The sequence below is a fragment of the Artemia franciscana genome, chromosome 18 (genome assembly GCF_032884065.1).
Source record: "Artemia franciscana chromosome 18, ASM3288406v1, whole genome shotgun sequence".
In the NCBI taxonomy this organism is placed as follows: Eukaryota; Metazoa; Arthropoda; class Branchiopoda; order Anostraca; family Artemiidae; genus Artemia; species Artemia franciscana.
This window is the reverse complement of record NC_088880.1, coordinates 28,873,485-28,892,371: the sequence shown is the minus strand read 5'-3', so window position 1 is coordinate 28,892,371 and position 18,887 is coordinate 28,873,485. Positions and strand designations below refer to the sequence as shown.

Genomic DNA, 18,887 nt, shown 5'->3' with positions numbered 1-18,887 from the left:
CGGTTTGTAACTGTAAGCAACTTGGCCCATTTGTAAATCCCACTTACAAACATGTTATAACAGGGGACTTTTCAATAATTAAGCAAGATGATCTTCAAATTATAATGAATAAAGGGGCTAATTTCCGTCTTTCTCATCATCTGAAACCATCGAGTGTTCTTGATGGCTTGGAAAATGATTATGATTTATTTATTGATAAGTGGTGTAAGAAAGAGAATAAAAATAAAGAGAGTTTTCAAAGTTGGAAGAATTTAATTATTAGTAGAATAAGAAATAAAATATATTCTAACTTAAAAAATAGTAACACTAAATCATTATTTTATAATGCTAAGATTAAACAAGCAGTTGCTAATCTACAGAATGAATTTGTAATTGTGCCGGTGGATAAAGCTAATAATAATTTTGCCATAATTTGTCAGAAGCTGTATTGTGATATCTTGAAAAGCGAGTTATGCACAACTAATGTTTACGAAAAGGTAAATTTAGAGGATGAGAATTTAATTGAAAAGACTGAAGAAATACTTTTTAAAAATTTTAATATTAAAATAAATGACAATGATAAAAAGTTCCCTTTCCTATATTTGACTGTAAAATTTCATAAGAATCCCCCTAAACCACGGTTTATTGCTGGAGCAGCTAAATGTCCAACCCGCATTGCTGCTACTGATTTCTCGTTAATTTTAAAGGAAATTATAAATAAACTTAAAACCTATTGTTCTGGTATTAAAAGATTTTCGAATTTTAATCCATATTGGAGTGTTAATAATTCACTGCAGGTGATAGATTCTTTAACAATGGTTTCAGCTAAAAGAATTGAGTCTTTCGATTTTGCGACAATGTATACTAATTTATCACTTAATGTAGTGTTAGATAATTTAAGTAGTGTTAGAAATCTTTCCTCTTATCTAGTAAAAGGTTCTTAAAAATAGACACTTATAATAAAAAAGCTATATGGACTTTGCTTTAAGACTACAGTTAGCTTGAGATGTTACAGCTTGGATATGATTTTTGAGTTATTACAATTTGTTTTATACAATACTTATATAAGATTTGATGGTGATTTGTACAAGCAAATCGTGGGAATTCCCATGGAGGGGGGGGGGGGGGGAATGCCAGCCCATTTATAGCTGACTTGTTTTTAAGTCAACTAGAATATAAATATATGATAGATAAGAATAATCCAAGTAATTTAAAACATGTTTTGTCATATAATAAAAGATATTTAGATGATATTTTGGTCTTAAATTATAAGGATTTCATTGATATTTCTAAAAATATATATCCATCAGAGCTTACTCTTGAACCTAGTCATGGCGCTGGTCTTGAAGATCATTTCTTAGATTTAAATATTAATGTTTCTGATAATAATAAATTAAGTTTTAAAATGTATAATAAAACGGATGATTTTGATTTTGAAGTGATTAGTTTCCCATTCCCTGAAAGTAATATACACTCAAATATCACATATTCGGCGTTTTTCTCACAGTTACTTCGTTATGCAAGGATTTGTAGTAATTATATTGATTTTGAAAATAGATGTAAAATCTTAAGCCAAAAATTGATATTAAGAGTTTTTTCTGCAAATAAATTAACTTGGTAATTTAAAAAATTTAGTTTTCATTATAACGAACTTTTAAATAAATAGCAAAAAAAATATCTAGAAATGCTTAGGGAAATTTTCGGCTAATTTCGGAGGTTCGCGAAAAGTTGACGCAGCGCCATCTATTTTGAATTGTGTTTCTAATAGAGCGGATTTTTCAAAAATAGCCACATGGTAATGATGAACTGGATGAATACTATAATTGTTTAGTTCATTCAGTTTTTTTGCAAAGAGTTAATATTTGTGATTCGGTAAAATTTATCACATTTAGTTTACCTATTGTTGCCAAAAAGAGGAGTATATTAACAGGATAAGCTTGTTTTGGTGTTGCTTGGTTGTTCTACATTTACTGGCTTTTTTTTCATAGGCATGTATTTTGGGGGTGATACCTGACACGGGGATGCCATGGATATTCTGTGGTAGGCACAACACTTGACTGGGTAGAGAATTTAAAGTGCCGAAACCCTATAGGCAAGTATATTCTCCTGATGAGCCCTTGTGTTGGGTTGTTGCCTCTGAATTATTTGTCTTTACTGTTTTTATTGTTTGGTAAATGACGACTTATACTTATTGACGACATGACTGCCTGTCCATGGATTATTCTTTATGGTTGATTGTGTATGGCTATGCTGTTTGACCTATGTGGTTGTATGGATGAGTAGGGTTAAGGCCTCATTCAAGTGCTGGTCTATATTAATCACTAATTTAGGAAAACAGTTTTCCCTTTCTCCTTCTATCTCCTTTTTTTCTTTTTTTTTTTTTTTTAAATGTGTTTCTGCTGTTGCATTGATGATTTCTCTTTTCGTTATAGTAAAAGAAAGTAATCAAAATAAATTGTGTAAACCAACAAGTCGCCATATTAAAAAGTAACAGGGTCGTTTTGTTCCTCCGAAGTTCTCTAGAGTCGCTTTAAGCAACATTACTCGCAAAAGCATTTGGATAGAGTGCATCCAACATTGATCGCAAAAGCACAAAAACGCTTCATTCTATATAATTAAAGTTGAGACAAGTCATATAATATAGTAATATTATATATGACTTATATTATATGTCATATATTATATTATATTATATATATTATATATTATATTATATGACTTTAATATGACAATCAGAGTGTTTATGCTACTTTTTAATTAGATAGATTCATAATCATATTTCAATAGTAGATTAAGAAAATATATTTTATTTAGATATATTATAATACTTGGAAATTCTTTAAAGTGTTGTGGAGACCACCAAAAAAAAATTTATTGCATTTAAACTTTTCTTTTTATTTAAATGACCATTTTCAGTAAATGACATTAATAGATATTTTACGTTAATAAATCAAGAGGTATTTTTTTCTTTTTTCTTATTTAAAATTTTGGTCATAAAAACTTTTTTCTTCCACTTTACTGAAGATGTGCTCAATAGGAACGCATTCAATACAAATGGGAGTATTTTGAAAGCCTTGATTTGAAACCTTAATAATAAAAATACACATGATTATAATAAAATAGCTGCTATAATAATCATTTACACTAAATGTTACAACAAAAAACAATACGCCTAAAACCATAAATTAGACGTTTTTCACAGTACTTTGAATATTGTCTTAGAGCACCTTTGGTAATTTTAGGACTAAATAAAAACAAACATGGAATACCACCAATCAGCCTAATCATTACTAAAGATGAAAAAATTAGAAACGGAATCTAACATACCTGATAGTTTCCATTGCTCAGCGTTCGTCCACCAACAATTGTAAAATGACAGTCTTGATGCGGCTTTCCATGTCGTTCAAAAAAGTCACAGTAAATATAACCAAGTAATCCTTCTTGTGCGTGCACAACTACAAGAGAATAATTAATATAACGTCAAACATCACAGCAAACGTCACAAATAAAAGTCACAGTAAATATAACCAAGCAAGCCTTCTTGTGCGTGCACAACTACGAGAGAATAATTAATATAACGTCAAACATCACCGTAAACGTCACAAACAAAATCCACAGTAAATATAACCAAACAAGCCTTCTTGTGCGTGCACAACTACGAGGGAATAATGAATATAACGTCAACATCACAGTAAACATCACAAGCAAAATTTATAGCAAACATAACCAAGCAAGCCTTCTTGTGCGTGCACAACTACGAGAGAATAATGAATATAACGTCAAACATCACAGCAAACGTCACAATCAAAAGTCACGGTAAATATAACCAAGCAAGCCTTCTTGTGCGTGCACAACTACAAGAGAATAATTAATATAACGTAAAACATCACAGCAAACGTCACAATCAAAAGTCACAGTAAATATAACCAAGCAAGCCTTCTTGTGCGTGCACAACTACGAGAGAATAATTAATATAACGTCAAACATCACCGTAAACATCACAAACAAAATCCACAGTAAATATAACCAAACAAGCCTTCTTGTGCGTGCACAACTACGAGGGAATAATGAATATAACGTCAACATCACAGTAAACGTCACAAACAAAATTTATAGTAAACATAGCCAAGCAAGCCTTCTTGTGCATGCACAACTACGAGAGAATAATGAATATAACGTCAAACATCACAGTAAACGTCACAAACTAAGTTTATAGTAAACATAACCAGGCAAGCCTTCTTGTGCGTGCACAACTACGAGATAATAATGATTATAACGTCAAACATCACAGCAAATGTCACAATCAAAAGTCACAGTAAATATAACCAAGCAAGCCTTCTTGTGCGTGCACAACTACGAGAGAATAACGAATATAACGTCAAACATCACAGTAAACGTCACAAACAAAATTCACAGTAAATATAACCAAGCAATCCTTCTTGTGCGTGCACAACTACGAAAGAATAATGAATATAACGTCACACATCACAGTAAACGTCACAAACAAAATTCAAAGTAAATATAACAAAGCAAGCCTTCTTGCGCGTGCACAACTAAAAGAGAATAGTTAATATAACGATAAACGTCACAAACAAACATCACAAAGGTCACAGTAAATAGCGAAACACGGTAAAAGACCGAGGTCTTGTGGAAGGGGCGGCTCCTTTTATATACGTATTTTTATATACGTAAGTTTCTGTTCATTTTAAGTTTCGCTATTGCTCCTTACTTTCAGTTGAAAAAACTTGTTTTTTTGCATTAAATTTCCGATCTTTTTAAGTAATACCGGGAAATCAAACTCTCTCGCCAGGAAAAATTCCGTTACTTGTGTATAACACGCCGCTCACTCAAGTTTACGCTGTGTAAAACTCGAGAACAAACCGGTTTCTTCGTTACTTTTGAAACAAATTTGATCTATATATTTGCACATTAGGGGAGGGGGTCGTGGTTAAAGTATAGGGGGTTAAATTTTTACAATTATCTCTTCAGCCATTCCCCAGATATTTCAAATAATTCCTAAAGTAAGTAAGAATAAGTATAATTCGTTAAGTAAGAAGTAACTATTTATCAGCAACTGCATTTCTTTTAACAAAAGTGTATAAACAATTTCTCAGAAAATTCAAAATAGAAGATAACTTATGACAGCGCCGTGGATGAGGCCACGCCTCTTGTTTGAGGGTTTTCAGGTTCTATTCCGCGTGTCGCACGGAAGATACTGCTACTATTTTTACTAATTAGATAATTTTTTTCTATAACAATTTAATTTTTAACCACTGCAAATTATTTTTTTTTTACAATTGTATTTTTAACCTATGCATATTATTTCTTTTATGTAATTTTCTTTTGTAATTTGTAAGGCAATTTTTCTCGTGTAAGTCAATAAAACACAAGTTTTGATATTCCGCCATATTTGAATTTTTTTATATTATTTTCTTTACATTTGACCCACGCAGACAAAGGATTTTGTCCCAAAGGAAGGGGGGGGGGGAGGAATTTGTATCTGAAAAATAAAACTGAAAAATTATATCAAACATGTAAGAAAGCAAGAGTTAATTACAAAATTACGAGATACCAAGAAGGAGGGTCTGAATAAATTATTGAGTCAGATACAAAAAAAATTGCATCTACGGTGTGTTTAAGGAACTTTTTTTTTAATGATGTTTTTCGCTGAAATATTACCATAACCAACGAATGGCCTACCCTTTTAATGATAACATTATAGAATTGTTAGACAAACGTCGTCCAGAGAGCAGACCTGGAGAAAGTTGCCCTTATTTTCCATTTGAAAGACGAAGTTGTATATAAAAAACATAATTGCTGTATTCTAAATATATTTTCACTAAGAAATTCTTTAGCCGCAATTTTCAGGTAGAGCTAGCGTTTGTTTGCAAGCGATTATTACGAGACTATTTGTTTTTAAGTATATACAATGAGCTTAATTTAAATTATAGTAAAAATAGCTTACGCATTGATTATTTTTAAAAAGGGAGGAAACTGATCAAAATTTCAATCCTTTAAAAAGATTAGATTATAATTAAAAATTTAAGCTTATCAGTTTTCATAATGTATTATTTGATAAAATTCGGTTTTTTTAAGATATGTTATTTCTCAATTTCGCGGATGTTGACAAAGTTGTCAGACTAAGTTTTTATCGATAAAACTGTCATTTATGGCCCTTGTAAGCCATGCTCGAAGGGAGGAACTGAGGAACTTGTCCTCAAGCCCCTTAATCATGCCCTGAAGTATGGACACAAATTAACTTTAAAATAACAAGTCATTATTAAGTGTCAAAAGAACCTAATTGTAAATTTGTGTTTTGTGTTTACCTGAAAACATCTAAAAATGGACTGATTGCCAGCATCGTCAAGCACGGGCCCCACCAGATCCTTTTGCTAGGAGTGAAGGAGGGTCTTATTTTCAAGCCCTTCAATCATGTTCTCGAGTTCGTAAAAAACAATCCTTCGAGTATCCATTGTTACTAACTTTTAATTAACTCCAAAAACTTTTTTTTTTTGGTTTTTCACTCACTTAAAAAAAAAAATCATTTCTGGAAACTTAATGTCTTTTTAACTATTGCGACCGGTACCGATAATTGTATTGATATCTATTTATTTTTTCTTTTTGAGTTTTTAATTAAGTTTGACTCTTTTTTTTATATATATTTTATATAATGAATTATGTTGACGTTAACTTCAAATTCCTTCGATGATATATATATATATATATATTTACTAGTGCTAGTTTGACGTAAAATTCAAATTCAGCAACCATGTTGCTATAAGAATTTTTAAAATAAAATTATGTTCTATTCTAAATTCAGTATTTCATCGTCTAAAGAAGAAGTGAAAAATATCACTTTTATCTTATTAGATTTCAAATTTAAACAATCAAGAGACATCTTGCGGTAACACAATCAGCAATCTAAAGCCAAACAAAAAAGAGATGACAGTACCGTATGTCAGCAGCTTGGAAGGGTTAACTATCATCGACTGAAGATTGTGCTCGTAAGCTAGCCCTTTCATTTATTTGATAAAATTAGAATTCTATTGATGCTTGAAAGTTTTATCTCCTTTCATCCTTAAAAATGTTATCTTAAAACTAAACAGATGAATTTCTTTCAAAGAAACTTTAAAACATATCTGCTACTTACACTAAAATATTCGTTTACATTCTACATTTTTTAAATCCCAAACACGATAAGACTTTACTAATGCTGAGATTCAGCTAGCGCTAATTAGCACCAATAAAAATTTTCCCAAAATCTTTCAGCTGATTAGAAAATTGTATGAAGAATCTACAACACTCCTGCTGCTAACAACTCACTACTCTACTAAGCCACCTGAGTTCAACACAGCTACGCACGCTCCTCCTCCAGCCCTCCCTATTCTAAGCCTCCCTCTATACGCCGTCTCAAGCTGTTCCCGTTTCCCATAAATCTTTCCTTAAGACACCATTCCATCCCAGTTGTGGACTAAAATTCACTCTTGCGATGCCATTTAATTTCAAATTAATCTAGCTTTCTAGTTCAAATACTTCTGTCGGAAACTCTGCTGTACAATTAATTTTTAGAACAACAATTTCTTAAAAAATAAAGCAAAGTGAGACATTGAAACTTAAGTTAAACAGAAGTCATTTCGTATCTGAGCAGGGGATGCCCTTTTTGTCCCCCTCCCTCTCCACTAAAGTTTGAATTTTGTTCCGATACTTTAAGAACGAAAGTCCGAAAAGAAGGGCCATTCGATTAGGATAAGAAGATCCCTAAAGTACTATAAGACAGACTGAACAGGCTGTTGCCCTCTTCAAAAAAGCAATAAAGGGAATATAATTTCGATAAACTGTCGACGAACAAACGAACTTACTCCCGAAGTAAATGTAATACTTGTTTTATTTTTAGGGGAGCTTGATTGTTTCTAAGAAAAAAGTTACTATTAATATTAAATTAAACTGTCGTTATACTGTTAGACGAACTTTGAATTAATTCCTAATAGCTAGGTTAGACTAAAACTTTAATAGCTTCTTAACTAATTTATGTATAAGTGGGTTAATTTGAATAATGATATCAGTTTAATGTTTTCACAGATCAATGTTTAATTAAGGTCAAGCTAGCAATTTTAACTGAAGACTTATCCAATTAATTAAAATTTTAATTAAAAATTTCCTACCGTTTGCTTTTCATTCATACTCAGTTCATTCAAGCGAACTATATTTATATTTTTTTTGTTCATATTAACTACACTATAGTCAAATATATTTATTTCTTATTTTAATTCATTGAAGGTTTTATAGCTGTGACTTTGAGGAGACAGGAAATGAAATAAAAGTAGGAATAGACAACAGACTTTATAATTCAGTTTTTTTTTTTTATAGTCATTGGTAATCGCACCCCTAGTGCTGGCAGAAAAGCTGAAATTATTTCAATGGGAACCTAACCTGGTTAGCGCCCCTTACTTACCAAGTTTTTGGAGATATGGCAGCTGAAGTGCGTGAGAGGGGAGCTGGTAGCCCTCCAAACACTTAAAAATACCCCCCCCCCCCTAAACATATCATCTAAGTGTCAACTTAATGCCCATGCCAATCCTAAGATATTGCAGATACACCTACTTGGTAAAATGGATGCACATAGTGTCTTTTGATTTAGTTTAAGATACTCCTCAACATTCTAAAGTTTCACCTTAAAATCCTTGGCCTTTTGGGATGCACCTAGAAACAAAACTTTGGTTTTCGGCCCTATAGTAACCAAAGCTTTGAAAAACAATAGATAAATCGAAAGAATTGGGTTTTAATGCTGATTCTAAATGTATAAGACTGATTAAGTTTACTGTTACCCATAAAAAAAGCAAGTTTTATAAAATTCTCCTGATTTTCGATAGGGGGGAACGTCCCCAAAAGTCAAGGAATCTTCTTGAGAATTGCACCATCACATTCAGCGTATCAGACAACCCTACTATGGAGATTGTATCTTGTGAATGCAATTTTTTTTACATACAAGAATATTGTAAAAATTTGAAAGAGGGGGGGCAACAGTATTAAAGAACTAAACCGGAAAACAAAGTATGTTGCCGCGATTGAAGACGGATTCAAGTTGAATTTCTACTACAAACACACCAGTTTGAGGCAGTACTGTCTCTGAAACTGGAAACCCCATTAAACAGTTTTCGATAGATTGAAATCGACTGGCTATCTCGGAATTTTCACTCGATGGCTTTTTGGCACCGTTTAGGCTGAATATAAGGAAAACTTGTCAAGAAAAAACAACAATTCTTACTTCATGATAAGCAAAATAATCATAGTTAAGACATTTTGCATGAAGTTAACCTTTATCTTCATTTCTTTCAGTGTTTTAGACTTTTCTACCAAATTTCTTTACAAAAAGTGTGCATTGAGCAAGCGTTTTTTCAGTTTCCAAACTCGTGCTGAAACAAATGCCATATACAGTATTTGTTTATAGATACCCCCACAGGAACCACAGTGGCGATTTTTAACAAAACGGCCAGAAACTTAACCTTTAACAAAAATTGGCAGAATAAACGCCATCTACAATCTTTGTACATGGCGGTTGAATCAGATTTGAAAACTGAAAAAAAAAAAACGCTTACAGAACAGATGTTTTTCCTTCAGATATTTGGTAGAAAAAGTGTAAAGCAATGAAAGAAGTGGAGATAAAGGCCAGCTTCATGCATAATATATTAACTATGATTATTCTGCATATTATGAAGTAAGAATGGTTTTCTGAACATGTTTCCTTACGTCCAGTGAGGTATTTAGGCAATTCCCAAATTTCATGAGAATTTCATTTCCCTGAGAATTCACGAAAAAAGCACATAATTTCCTATTCTTTGCATAAAGGCTAGAAAGCTCTGCAGTAGAGTTCTCTTACGAGGCGTTTTTTTTCATTAAGACCCATTTGATCATAAGTACACAACAAATGAATATTTTAAAAAAAGTAAATTTATTTTCAAACAGTAAACACTTTACTCTATTAAACAGCATAGTTGCCAAGTTTGTTGTAACACTTATCCTACCTCTCAACTAACTTTAAAGTAACCTCTACATAAGAACTTGCCGCCTGTTGCACTAACCAGGAATTCCCTTCCGTTTTCATATTGTCATCGTCATTATAACGTTTGCCACTGAGTTGTTGCTTGAGGTGGAGAAAAGGATGGTTAACACTCGGCGTAAGATCAGGACTGTATTGTGGGTGATCTAAAACTTCCGAGCCAAAACTGTCCAACAAATTACGGGTCATACCAACAGCGTGAGGTCTTGCATTGTCATGAAGAACGACAATTTCCTTTGTCAGCATGACAAGTTTTTTTTTGTGTTTTTATAATCGCTCTGGTGAGTTCTATGAGGGTTAGGCAGTATGCTTCTGCATTGATAGTGGTTTCTCCTTTGCAGGAAGTCGACCAAAAAAAAACACCAAGCCTATTCCCACACGCCGACGCCGTTATTTTGCGCAAGGAGAGAGGATGTTCAGCCTTCTAATTTTCAGGAGAGTGTGTGTGTTTTCATTCAATGTTCTGCTACCTCAATTTGGGTGTGATATGAAAAACCAATGTTTCGCCTCCAGTTCAACCGGTTGCCACCTCAGTGGCAACCGTTAAAAAGATGACAACGACGTAAAAAACAGCAGTGAACTTTTGGTTATTGGAGCCGGTGGCAAGTTCTTATAAAGACTTTAACTTAAAATTAGTTGAGAGGTATTATAATTTTTTCAAAAAAATTGGTAATTATATCAAAAAATAGAGTAAAGCATGTACTTTCTGAAAATAAATTTACTTCTTTGAAATAATCTTTCGTTGTGTACTTGTGTTCAAACGGACCTTAATTAAAAAACACGCCTCGTATACACTGAATGTAATGAAGTAATTTTCATCGAAATTAAACACCCTTTTTAAGGTTGCTTTCCCCTTTTTCAGAAAATCGGGCACATTTTCTCCAGCTGGTGGGTAAGCTTTTCACTAGTTTGATGAAATGGAAAACTTATTTTCGATTCATTTTTTTTGTTTTTGGCCGAATTTCAGATTCTTTTTTTTTTTTTTTGATAAGGCAGCTTGGTTTCCCGGCCAAAAGTTATGAACGTACATACTCAAAGTATAACATTTAACGCTTCCATGAAGATTGGGGGGATATCATACACTTAGACAATGTTGCCAGTGGCCCTATTGATGCAAGCTGAGGATTATATTTGGCTTTTGCACCAGAATTGAGACATCTCCGTGATAAAAAAAAAAAAAACATAGAAAAGAACAGACAGCAGAACAAAATAATGAGACAGGCATCAAGGAGGAGAAAATTCAAAAGGGAGAGAAAGAATAGAAAAGAGAAAGAAAGAAATGAAGAGAGAGAGAGAGGAGGGGTGAGAAAACAGAAAGTGAATACCAGCAATTTTATGAACATCAGAATGCCAGCTTTCGCCTTCCTCTAGGACACAAGGCTCCAACGTTATGTCAAAGAGAGCTTGGAAAATGAGATTGAGACCTTCCATACAATTTCCAATTGAAAAATAAGGAGCGAAATCTGAGCTTTTCAAGCCTTGTATCTGCTTCTTTAATATTGCTGTTAGATAAGGAGGATCCCAGCAGTACAACTCCTAGAAGTAGAATTAGTTTAAGAAAAACAAACTATTTAAAAAAAGACTGGCATTTAATAAACACGGTTTTGAGAATTGTTTCAAAAATAAACATTGTATTTTGAAGAGCGCACCGTCGTTTTCTTCTGTAAACAGAAACAAAATGGACACATATATATATTTTTTTTTTAAATATATATTTCCTAAGCATCATACATTTCCTAAGCATATATTTTCCTAAGCATCATACTACTTCGTAATAATAAAAAATTATTTCGAAAACACTGACAAAAAGTCTAATTTTATTTTACCACTAAAAATTTAGAGCAGATAGATCAGCCGATAATTAGGTTTGAAATTTGAAGCGATGCTTAGCTTCTTAGCCGCTGGCACAATATCGCTATTTTGTAATTATGATTGAACGGGAAGAGTTTTTAAATGTTCTAAAAATAATCAAGTATACTTGTTTTTTTCGTGCAACTACAAAGAATATATACAAAACCGAAAATTTGCCGATTTCTCAACTGCTGAAATATACTGATTCTGAGAAATGCTGATATAAGAAATTTCTGAAAGCATAATTCAATTAAAAGTATAAAAATGACCGGCCTTATTGATTATGCCATTAAAAGTCGAAGACTGGCTGGAATGATACTAGACACTAGGGTATATAGGAGTGCTGTAATTAATTTGACAGTAAAAAATATTCCAATGTTTACTTAATCTAAAGCTGGGACTTGGGAGGGAAATATCAAGGAAGTTCTGACGTTAGTAGACTCCAGGATGAAGATTTAAGAGGAGCTTTCCTGGAACAGTTGAATATAATTCTGGAGAGTTTACAATTTGACAGTACAGAAGATAGATAAAATATTTGTAGGAAAATATCCACCGAATCATACCCGGTTACCCACCGTTTAGTTACCACAGAGCAGGGACTGCAGGACCCTCGTCCGGAAACAGAGGACTGAAGTTCGGACCTCTCTGAGGCGACGATTTGAAATTCGTTTGGTTACCCCAGCGCAGTACTAACGAACCTCTCCTTTTGAAACAGACGATATGAGTTCAACCCAGCGTGTGCTAATGATTTGTGGATTCAGAAATGATCATTCGTTCAAGTGGCACAGTGAGAACGGTATTTATTAGGTAATACAGGGCCAGGAGTTCCAACTCAGCTACAGCGACCCACTGCAGGCCACAATTTTATTCCTGTGACAAGAGCATTCGAAAATGCCACCATACTAATCCAAACTAGAAGCAGAAGGAAAACAGTTTGCGAAGTGGCAGATGATATCCTACAGAATAAAGTTGGAAACGCTACAAAGAATATTAGCAAAAACGCTATAAGCTTGGTAGAAATGAGGAGGGTTAGGACAAGAAGTTTTTAAGCGATAAGATCAAATGAGAATAAGAGGACAGTAAGGGAAGTAGAGAAAACAATAAAGCATGAATTACGAGGGTGTGAAATGGATGCTACGGATAAAATTGCGAAGGATCTGAAAGGTGTAGCAAGATGGCATAATAGTAAGATACTGTATGGGCATGTTCAGAAATTGAGAGGAAGGTGTTAGTGTGGACTTATCCCAGTTAAAAATAGGAACATGGCGTCAACTAGTGACAAACAAAGTGTTAAAAAGAGATGGGAAGATCAATTTGACAATGGGTTAAATCGTGAAAAGGTTGTAGGATATTATATAAAAAAATGACACTTTGGAAGAGAATGAAGACTTATTTCGCAAGGAGAAATTGGACACGCCACTAAAAGGATCGAAAAAATAATAACGCCTTAAGTGCTGATAGTTTGGTAAAATATGGTTGTTATGAAGTTAGAGAGAAATTACTGAAGATTGTGAATGAGATCTTTGAAAAAGGGAACGTACCTAGCGACAGCAGAAAACTCTAATTAAACACCTTAATTACTTTGCGTGAAGAAAGATACAGTTTTAAGAAAAGTATAGTTTAAATAAAGATGAGTGAAAATACACTCAGCAAATATTCACTCGGATTAATTAATTGTGAATCGTCTGAACAATCATATCCCGTTAGTCCTCGTCTTACGAACCATCAGCAGGAATTCGAATCTGCCAATAAAGAAGCTTTAGTGAAGGTGTTTTTCTAGAATGGTATACCAAATAAATACACTAAAGGGATTAATGCTATCTACGAGAACAATATTACTACGATAGGAGGGCAGGTAGGAGGTGAAGTTAGTAGCTGGTTTAGGGTTGAATCTGGAATTGAGCAGGGTTGCATCTTATCCCCGCTTTTATGGATTATTATTAGGAATTTGTCCTAAGGAACACACCCAAGGCTATGGCAGAGCACGGAATAAATTAGGAAGGCACAAATTTCCTAGACATCGAATATGCGGACGATTTAAGTTTCCTGGAGAATAATCTTAGTATAGTGAATCGATTTTTAGAGGTTTCGATAGTTGAGGGTGCAAGAACCGGTTTATAAATTATTGTTAAGAAGACTAAGCTACTTAGACTAGAAATAAATGAAGGTGAAGATGTGATTTTGTAAAACGAGAAGAGTGATCAATTGGATACCTTAATCTACCAGTTTAGCATTGTAAGTAAAGATGGTAGATACAATGAATATGTAAAAAGTACAATAGCCAAGTCCCAGAGTGTTTTTCAAAGTTAAAGTAAGTGTGCAAGAGTAAGGAAGATAAGTAAAAAATAAGATTAGAACATTAGAAGCAACGACAATGGCGATGGTCAAGCATGGTTCTGAAATGTGGTTGCTTCGACAGGAGAGACCAATTGGCTAAATTTTTTCCAGAGCAATTGTCTTTGGATAGTTTATTTACTCGTTTGTCTGACCTTATGTGAAATAATAAGCTCCACAAAAATATGGTTCGATCCCACTTTTCAAAGCAATAACAAAAAAAAGGTTGAAATGGCTACAGCACATCTCAAGGATGCAGGATAACAGATTACCAAAGATCATCCTTTCGGCCAACCATCACAGGCGATGGTTGGCCGAAACGAAAAAGAGGCTGAGAAGCTTCTGTTTGTTTTGAGCTTTGGTGTCACAATTTACTGTCATGTCAAAAATCTCTGTCTTCTCAATTTAATTTCAGTCCACTTAATCATTTCTAGATTATACTGCTAATATTATCATGCTAAACTACGTTATATTTACAACATTTAAAATCATCATTATCCTGGCCTATTGGCCGAAAGTACATGGTTCTCTCGAAGGTATTCCATACTCTTCAAGCCGACAGGCGAAAAACTTTCTACGGAAAAGGCGGTGACAGGGATGATGTCGGATAGACTCAAGGGTCTGCCTTGTGGCTCTAATTATAGAAGTGGAACATCCTTGCAAGATGTTGGCTCAAGGAAATTGCTAAGTGTCTGCCTTCCTTTTAAAAACTTGGCGTCGGGGGGGATTGGAGGTGAGAGAGGGACTACTGGCCAACTCCCAGTAGAAATTGCTAAGTGTCTGCCTTAGTTTTAAAAACTTGGCGTCGGGGGGAATTGGAGGTGAGAGAGGGACTACTCCCTTCAATAATACACACTGACAATCTTTGCTGCACTGATTCCACTTCAGAGAAGGCGCAGGTTGCCTGTTTTTCTATTAAAAAGTTCGGGGTGGAGAAGGAGGGGGGGAGGGATTGTTGGAAAGATCAAGGGTCTACTTTATACCTCAAATCACACAGATAACAAATCCTTGCATGTTTCTGCTTATTTGCCCTTAAGTCTTTTTTGCACTAATTCAGTACTTGTTTCTACACCAAGTCGTTCTGATGCCGCATAATTTAAAAAAAAAGAACTCGTTGCATTTTTTTCATTTTGCTTTTACAGGCATAAAAGTCAAGTTAAAGTCACTGATCTTGCTAAAATATTGCCTCTGTCTGCTTCTAATGCTCTTAAAGCCTAACAAGACAGAAGCCTATTTAAAGCCAATTCCTTAGCCTAATAGAAGTTAAGTAGCCTTAATAAGCTTTAATAGAAGTCAAGAAGAAGCTTTGAAAGAAGTTTAAGTCTTTAAAAGCTTTTAAAGCTCACTTAAAGTAGATTTTAAATGATTGGATTTTGACTCATTTCTAAGTTTTTCTAAGCCAAGTCGGTGATACCAACAGAAGCAAAGCTCTTAAAATACCAAGTTCTTAAAGGGTTTTAAAGAAAATTTTAAATGATCGCTTTTGATTCAGTTTAATTTTAACAATTTAAAATTCAGTTGAACCTTATTGACTTTTATGCTGTCACTAACAGCCATTTTAACAAACAGATAGAAGCCAATTTTAAGTCAATATTTAACGTATTAGCTTCTAATTGGCTCCCAGGTTTGTAAAAACCAAGTCGACAAAGCTTATGATTATTGCTTACAAGTTACTCTTTTTGACAGAGAATCCATCCCCGAACATGAAAACTTAAAAGCACATGTAAAGTTCAACAGTCTAAAATTTCTTGATCAATAGCACCTTGGCTGTAAGCACCGAATTTCAAGTGAATTTGGACACTTCAGTACGGAGATAAGTTCAGCTCAGAAGCTTTGGACACCTACGAATATGCATCCACTCTGTCCCCTTGGCTCAGGATAAGATGCACCATAAGTTTTCAAGCAGATTGAAGGTCGGAGAAGGGAAATACACAGCTGAAAATCATCATTCTCATGCCTTACTGGTTCAGGGTTACCCCACAAGTTTCATACTGATTAGTATAAAGAAATATCCCGCCTACCTCTCTGGTGAAAAGTTATGGGAGTTGGTCTTGGAGGGTCCAATATCCTACTTTGTGTATCTGATCATACACACAAAAATTTTTGCAATGGAGGGTGACGCATCCCTGGGGGGGGGACACGTTGCCATTGTGTGCCCGGAAGTATTTAGATTGAAAATCATTATTTTTTTCTTATTTAAATATGGTACAGTATGCCTACCGTCCCACCTAAAAATTAAGGTGGAAACAGTGGGTGGGGTTGAAAAGGTAACTGTCCAATTTCCGCTCTCCGATTATATAGATTTGCAAGATGCAATATGTCCACCTTCCTACTAAAAAAAAACTGGTTGGCGAGGAAGATTCTTGGCGTTGAGGGCCTAATTTGTGCCTCAAATCTTATAAAATGACGATCATTACACGTTTTCGACTTAGACAAGGAACATGTCTATTTTTCTGATAAAAGAGTCCTTCCTTTTTACTTATTTATTTATTATTATTATCAAATTTGTTGCGTTTTTGTTTTTGGGTCTTTTTCTCGGGTCTTTATTTTCCTCTTGTTGTTTCATTGCAGGTTGAAAAAAAAAAAATGGTTTATTGTTGGGTGGGGTGTCTGTTGTGGCGTGGTGAGTAATTAATATTATGCATATTCTTCTTTTTTCTCTTTCTTCGTTCTTTGATTGATTACTCATGTATTGCGTTATTTATTGCTTAGTTGTTTTATCAGTGCAAAACGAGTTTTTCGCTCTGCCAGATATATTTACATTTAGTAGGTTACGTTTATGTTATCGTGAACACCCAAAAATGGTAAATTTCAACTTTCACCGCGGAATGTCAACAGAGATTATTTTGAAATTTTTGCTGATTTAGAATGACCTTCGAAAGCCGGCTGGAAGCAACCCCCCGGCTGACCGAAGAAGTGATGGTCCAACAGCCTGTCCGAGTTCTTGTCGATGGCAAACATCAAACCGAGCGAAGCACAAACGATTGCACTGGACCGAATCGGATGGAGGAGGCAGAACTCACTCTCTACGCCGAGCAGTGCCCAGCAGGAGACCTAAGTCAAGAAAGTCAAGTAAGTTTGTTTGTCTTTGGTTCTTTTTCCGTTTTGTTGACGCTAAAGTGCGAATTCGGCCTATTTGGGCTTGTGATAGCCATTTTCAGTAATAAATCTTATCTTTATCTTAAACACCAAATACATCAGTGACAGATAAAATGTTTCATTACATTCTTGTGTGTTCGGAGTCTCACCGGTGTATGTCGACAATCACAGATATGCTCTGGTCAATGTCCAAAAGAAAGGGAAAAAACACCAATCCTACGAATATGGAAAAGAGAGGAAAACACCCCAATTCTTGTCTCTGACTGAGAGATAAGATGGAAAAAAACAAATCCTTATTACTGCTTGAATCCCGTCATCTTTACCGATCTTATGCAAAGTTTGTGTCAGTCTTATGCAAAGTTTGATAGTGACAGCAACGGTTTGTTAATTTTCTTCGATAACCCGATTTATTCAGAATAGATATTGCAGTGAATCTTAATCTTGTTTTTTGAAAAGCTAAATACATTAATTGCGGATAAACAAGAAGACAATTGTATTTATTTTTATCAAGAAAAGTACTCTAAAATACTTTCCGAAGTGATTTCTGCTAGAACTAAGCGCAATACACCTTTAGATTACGGACGTTTAAAACATTTTGACGTTACAAATATTGCAACCACATTTTTTAAACGTTTTGATGTTTTAATATTGCAAGCAGATAAGAGTAGAGAATTCAGTAATCAAGTCATATCCGAAATTTGCACTATATGAATTTTTTTATTACTATTATTTTCTTTTCTCATTATAAATGTACTGTGCGTTTTACGTTCTTAGTCATTCCTCCCAAAAAGAGGGGCGAAAAAACTGCCGCGACTGAATTACGGAAAAGAAAAATCTCCGAAATACTCAACATTCACTATTAATGCATGGTGAGTGAAACAAGACCTGGGCGGAACAAATTCAGATAGTCTTCTGTGATAGAGACAAAAATCTGGATTTTGGTTCACAAACTACAGGCAAATATTTTAGGCAGCTTTCAAAAATGTAATATTCATCAATCCAGCCGGAGCTCCATACTTTCTACTACTTTCTCGCAATAAACTGAAATCGACAGCTAGTCCAGGACTTTTAGCTCAAAAAAGGGTCGAACCCGGACAAAATTGCAATATAAACGAAAATGGTACAAAATGATCAGAAAAAAATTCTGTACAACATACTAAAAGTCCCCATAAATCCGAGTGGGGCGAGTGCCCGAAAAACAGGGGAAAAGGGGGAAATGCGGGGGAAAATGGGAAAAATGCCGAACATGCCCAGAAAATAGTTTAAAGTGAGTTTTCTAGGGTTTTCACATACGCTGATTACGAAATTGACATCTAAAATTCAGTATAGAAAAAGAGTACTACGGAAAACGGGGGAACAGGGGAAAGAAGGGAGAAAAGAGAAGAATACAGGGTAGGGGTAGAAAGCGGTTTGGAAGATATTTTCTGGGGTATTCCTACCTGGTGATTATGAAATTGAGATATAAAATGATATACAAAAATCGATTAACATAAAACGGGGAAATGGGGGGGGGAGGGGGTGAAAAAGGAAAATATACAGGGTAGGGGTAGAAAGCATGTGGAAATGT

General features: G+C 34.4%; 2 protein-coding genes across 3 annotated transcripts in view; both read right to left on the bottom strand.

Moving 5' to 3' along the window:
* The window catches only part of LOC136038840 (RAB6-interacting golgin-like), a 132,973-nt gene that overhangs the window by 25,731 nt on the left and 88,355 nt on the right, over positions 1–18,887 (bottom strand). The gene's annotated exons all lie outside the window — the stretch shown is intronic.
* Positions 3,283–18,887, bottom strand: part of LOC136038452 (mitochondrial intermediate peptidase-like) — a 56,287-nt gene continuing 40,682 nt past the window's right edge. Inside the window, exons 6-7 of one of the 2 annotated variants that reach the window (XM_065721525.1) lie at positions 11,362–11,572; positions 3,283–3,434 (exon numbers count right to left, since the gene is read on the bottom strand). In XM_065721525.1, coding sequence (XP_065577597.1) covers positions 3,298–3,434; positions 11,362–11,572 — 348 coding nt within the window. In that variant the 3' untranslated portion in view covers positions 3,283–3,297. Of the gene's footprint in view, positions 3,435–4,361; positions 4,433–11,361; positions 11,573–18,887 lie in introns of those variants that run through there. The other variant, XM_065721526.1, reaches the window with a different exon arrangement.